Source organism: Pundamilia nyererei, unplaced genomic scaffold, assembly GCF_000239375.1.
Source record: "Pundamilia nyererei isolate P.nyererei 1_Seehausen unplaced genomic scaffold, PunNye1.0 scaffold00052, whole genome shotgun sequence".
NCBI classification, from domain to species: Eukaryota; Metazoa; Chordata; class Actinopteri; order Cichliformes; family Cichlidae; genus Pundamilia; species Pundamilia nyererei.
The window spans coordinates 1,240,930-1,246,668 of record NW_005187453.1 but is presented as its reverse complement, the minus strand read 5'-3'; the positions used below and the strand labels follow the sequence as shown (position 1 = coordinate 1,246,668).

General features: G+C 40.6%; 1 protein-coding gene across 1 annotated transcript in view; it reads left to right on the top strand.

Annotated features, from left to right (window-relative positions):
• Positions 1–4,259, top strand: part of atp2b1a (ATPase plasma membrane Ca2+ transporting 1a) — a 41,824-nt gene extending 37,565 nt beyond the window's left edge. Inside the window, exon 22 of the mRNA XM_013910930.1 lies at positions 1,022–4,259. Coding sequence (XP_013766384.1) covers positions 1,022–1,414 — 393 coding nt within the window. The 3' untranslated portion in view covers positions 1,415–4,259. The remainder of the gene's footprint in view (positions 1–1,021) is intronic.
• The last annotated feature ends 1,480 nt before the right edge of the window (positions 4,260–5,739 follow it).

The window sequence follows — 5,739 nt, the reverse complement described above, 5'->3', positions numbered from 1 at the left end:
TAAAGTGCATACAGACGTACACACAGTATTTACACAATACATGTTGCTGGAAGTGGGAAATGTATTCCCTGGGTTCCCTTATCTTTCCTCCTTTGTGCAGTGCTGCACATATGGGACTCAAGGGTTCTGAGTCACCAGGCAATTAGCATTGTAGCAGGAGGATAGTGGAGTGCAACATTAAACACAGGCACCCACACAGGCCACAGCAGCCACCGGATATAACAACTTTCCTGATGGAAACTCTGAAACAGTACTCCTTATGTACAGTCTGTGCATACATCTGTCTTTGGGATTTAAAGCAATATCTCTGGAACGCTTCAAATTGAAATGTCTGCAATACCAATAATAACAGGTGTAAGTTCTGGAGCGGTGAGTTGTATAGCTTACAGCATTGCTGTTTACATGTCACTGTCCCTCCTGGGCTTCTAGAGGGTGAACAACAATCCAAATTGCACTTGGATACAGTACACCACCTGGAAGATTTTCCTATAAACTGTCATTAATCTGCACTTCTGCAGCAATTCACAGTGCTGCTTACATTAAAACCCCCACTTTTCTTGCAGCGTAGAAAGTTGAGACCTTTTTTTTTTTTTTTTATTGGCGATATTAATCTTTAGATTTTTATTTAGTATACATTTTCATTTTTAGTCTTTGGGTATTTTTATATTCACTGAGAGACAGAAATGAAAGAATATGGGCTGCTCCTGTTTATACATTAAAATACAACTAGAACCGTAGATGATGGTTGGAGACAACTATTCATTACCAGATTAGTGTAAAACTTTACTACTAGAAATAACAGCACACCTGCACGTTTCTCTGGGAGTCCCCCTCCCCCCCCTCACAGATTTCTGGTTTTGAAGCACCTAAAAACTCACCTATTCTGGCCCAGTAAAACCTAAATCCGTGGTTTTTATCTGTGGTGTTTTCCAGGTTTTAAAATAGAGCGGCGCACTCTTATCACTACCGAATGTGACTAAATACACCTTTCCTGCTCCCTGTCCCTTCTCCTTCCCTCCAGATCCGGGTGGTGAAGGCATTCCGCAGCTCCATCTCCCTCTATGAGGGGTTGGAGAAGCCAGAGTCGCGATCATCCATCCACAACTTTATGACCCACCCCGAATTTCGGATAGAGGACTCTGAGCCCCATATCCCCCTCATTGATGACACAGACGCGGAGGACGATGCTCCCACCAAGCGCAATTCGGCCAGCCCGCGCAACGCTACCCCCACACCGCCCTCACCCACACCTTCGCCTGCCACCACCGTTGCCCCCACCACGCCAGTCTCTCCTTCCCCGAACCAGAACAATAACGCTGTGGAGAGCAGTAACCACCTCCTCCCCGAGGGCCTCAAGTCAGGAACCCCCTCAGCCCCAGGGAGCCCACTACACAGCCTGGAGACCTCGCTTTGATCTGACCCAGCTCCACACGTCACCACCTCTTTTCTACCCGCCACCAAGGAGCTCAACTCAGACAAATCGAACGGACACTAGGAGCGTCGAGACGAAGGGTTAGACGGAGAGCGGCGTCTTGTGTGAGCTTGGCTTGGGTTGGACTTAAAGAACAGCAAACATTCAGAGGAATGTACGGCTTGGTGTGGATTCTTTGGTCTTCTTTTATTTTTGGTTATTATTATCCCACTGCAACACAAGGACTCTGTCTTCACCCCTCCCTCCTTGGTAACACTTGTTTTTCTCGGTAACAAGGGGTGACTATAAACTAAGATTGAAAGTGACCTGTTTTTATTATTATATTATATTTTAATTGAGAAAGGGAGGTGCTCCTCCTGGCTTGAAGATCGTCTGTAAGAGTTATGAACGAACCTTTAGCTTCTCTTTTATCTGAATGGTGTTGTATATTTATCTCTTTGGCCCTTGCTCATTTTGAAACTTATTTCTGCTCCATCGGCTGTTAATATTTTGAGTTATTTATGTTTTTGGAGGGAAAAAAAGCAGGTCTGTTTACAAAGTTTGTAGATACTTTTTTTCTGTTTGTAGGCAAAGAGCTTCCTGATGTATGATGCAGAAAACTGGGACAGATTAAGAAACGAATGAGAGGATTATTTCAGATACTGCTGTATTTTCAGGAAAAAAAAGGGGTGTTTCTATTGAAACTTAACTATTTTTGCCTGCAAGTTTTATTTGTTATATATTTGTAGATAAATATAGAACCTTCTAGCCAAACCGATAAACACTAAGGCTTGTATAGAAAAAAGAGGTCCATCTGACGAGGTGTTTTCACAGGAGACGGGACGGGAAAGATAATTAAGGCCTCTAGTCCACTAACATCGCTATAAATATTTAACTTCTTCCATTTCTTCGCTAGTTTTCATGTGCACAAAACCTTCTGGAGTTCTGGATTCTCTTTTTCAGTCATTATGTTGTGTTCAGGAATTTCCACATGTTGAAAGGTTCAGTTATTTAAAGGGAGTTTAGAAAATAATCCCAGGCTCTTATTTATCTTGCCGAAAGCTGGGAGGAGGAAACAAAGTCTTACCTCAGAGTCAGATACAAGGTCCTTTATGAAGCGCTTAAGCGTAAAGTAGGAGTTCTTCTTTTCGATTTGGAACCATAAAATGAAAATCTCTTCTTTTAGCTGGTATGTTGCACTCACAAGCATAGATTAATTTGACGAAGGCCTTGTGGGTGCGTTAACGCTAAAACATGTTCTGCCAAAAGCACCAAAATGACTTTGATCAACTTTTTTGTTCTCTTTTTTTTTTTTTTTTTATGACCGCTGCAGTTCAAACTAGCGCTGTATTATCTACTGAACGAGTGTGTCTATTTCTCAGTAAGACCTTCACATAGGCTAAACGTCAGTGTGCCTTGGCTTCAGTAATAATTTAGACAATCTTGGTCCCATCATTTATCGCCTTTAGGAGACTCCTTATGGGGGAGAGGAAAAAAAAGACCTCCACAGCTAAAAGCAGGACCAAAGTCATCCTCCATCTAACATGTGGGGACAGCAGAGACTGATTTCCTCCCTCTGGATGCTTGATAAATACGGACACTGGTCTTTTTCTTTCTTTTTTTCCCCTAAATGGTGCATTTTATTTATATTTTTGAATTTTCTCAGCCCCCCTCCCACTCCCCGCCAATGTAGAATATTGACATTTGTTTACTCAGGCATAGAAAAAGTATTTAATTTAAATGAGAGGGGAAAACCCCTTTTTGCTTCAGAGCTTGTGTATTTAGATAGCAAAAACATCTTCATCTTTGGTCAAAAACAAAGTGAACCATTTTTCATATTTCATTCTCTTTACGCTTTAGGTAAATATTAATTTTATTCCTCTGACTATTTCTGGTTTGTTGGCATTTTAAAAAATTTAAATCCACCAACAACCACCACCCTATTCAGAAGACTCCTTTAAACCATTATTAATAACAAACGTTGCTGCATTTGGTTTGTTTGTAAAACTATTTTTGACACCTGATGTACTGGAAGCGCTAAAGAATTCGACATTTGTGCATTTTTCAAGAATAAAAGCCGAGGCATACACTGGTATCTATCTGCACAGGGTACTTATTTCATAACGTTCCTTTGGGGAAAAAGAATTTTGATACAAATCGTAATAAAATTGTACCTTTGTATTTTTATGGCAATGCTGATGATACCTTTCATCGTACCTAACAAATTTTGGATGATTTGACACCAATCGTGTTCTATGGGGAACGGGGGTTTTGGCCACTAAAATGTTTTGGGATTTTTTTTATTTATTTATTTTTTTTGTTCTGGAAGATTCATCTCAGGGTGCAAATGATGTGAAAGAGAAGAGGCCTCTCTTTAGTTTGCATTTTAGAACACGCTTAAATGTTTGGGATGGTGCTTGCCAACCACACACAAGGGATAAACTCGGGCAGCGGGCTGCAGATTTTTCCTGCAGCCGTCTGGCCGGCTTCACCTGAAGGGCCGCGGACAGGGAAGTGGAAGGTGGAAATGTAAAGTCATAAATGGTTTGTTTTCCTTGTTTTACAGACGACAAAATAGCAGCTAGGATTGAGAGTGAGAAATTGGAAAAAAGCGAGAGGAATCCATGTGAGGAGTTTGTTCTGTAGCTTCTTCCTGTAATGGGAATGAATGTTTTTTTCCATCTGTTTTATGGATTATTATTTTTTTATCTTTTAACATTTGGAAATAAAAGTACTTCATGTCTGTTTTATCTTGAGCATTTTAAATGGATATCGTGATTGGATTTACATTTGAAACTTGTCGAGTAATGTGTATGGTTTTTAAAAATAAAAAATGTATTTAGCCTAACTGCAGGGCCATGTTTGTCATTTATCATGCAGTGTTTCACCGTTTTGCAGTTCTCAAATGTGGACTGCGCTGTATTGAAAATCATCATCCCTACAGGATGGAAGGAAAACACTTTGTAGAAGGTCTGGTTTTCATCTACTTGATTTTCCTCATAATAAGACTGTATTTTTTTATTCCTGCACCATTGCCAAATGTCAGAGTGGCCAATGCTGCCAATACTGGCAATAAACACACTCGGCCCCTCACCAGTTATGTCTTCCTAGTACTGACTGGGACCACCTTTCTTCCTATAGAGCTGCCTAAATACTTCACTGCAGGAAATTTCCTCTGAGATTTCCTCCATAATGACATGACAGCATCTCAAAGTTGCTCCACATCAATGACTCCAATCTCCTCTTCCAACACATCCCAAAGGTGCTCTGCTACACTGAGATGTGGTGATTGTTGAGGCCATGTCAGTACAGTGTACTCATTTTCATGTTCAAGAAACCAGTTTGAGATTATATTAAGCTTTGTGACATGGTGTGTTATCCTGTTCCAATCAGCCATCAGAAGATGGGAACATTGTGGTCATAAAGGGATAGACCTGCCCGGCAACACTACTCAGGTAAGGTGTTTAAGGTGCCCTTAAATGATGCTCAGTTGATACTAAAGAGGCGAGGAGTTTGCCAATAAAACGTCCACTGCAGCATTACGTCACAACCACCACAAGCCTGAACTGGAAAGGCAGGGTGGATCCATGCTTTCATGTTTATGCCAAAATTATTCAAAGCTTTTCCGGTGTGGTCATCTGCTGCTGTAGCCCATCTACTTCAAGGTTCAACATGTTGGGCATTCAGAGATGCTCTTCTGCATACTTTGGTTTAACAAGTAATTATTTGACTTGCTGTTGCCTTCCTATCAGCTAGTGAATTGCCACTCACTGGATATTTTCTCTTTTTCACATCAATCTGTAAATCCTACAAGGTTGTTTTAATGAGCAACTGAACATCTGTACCTAACAAAGTGACCATTGAATGCTTTGCCTTGGCCACCATTGTCTTAATAAACAAATTCCGTTGCTTTGTCTTGTTTTTGGACAGATTTTCAGACTACAAGTGTTCATAATTGAAAAGTCACTCTGGCTTAACTTGGTAAGAGCTGTGTGGCTTATTTTGAGTGTTTTCTTCAAATAACTGTTGTGTTTGTGGACAATGACAATAACGGGCTGTGATGAGTGGAATTTTCGCAACAGTTGGAGACTATATTATTTAAATTCGTTGCGGTAATCGAGTCCTGTTTGACAGTTGGTTTGTTTATCTGGCAAATTCAGAGATGAAGTGTATTGTGAGTAATGTGAGTAATGTGAGCAGTGTACAATGGCAGCTTTGTGAAAAAATGTTTGGAGATAGCTCTCTCTGCTCCAACAATGCCAGGCCTGACCTTTCTTTGCTGAAGTAAAGAACTAAAGACTATGGTTTAGTTGTGTATATATATATAT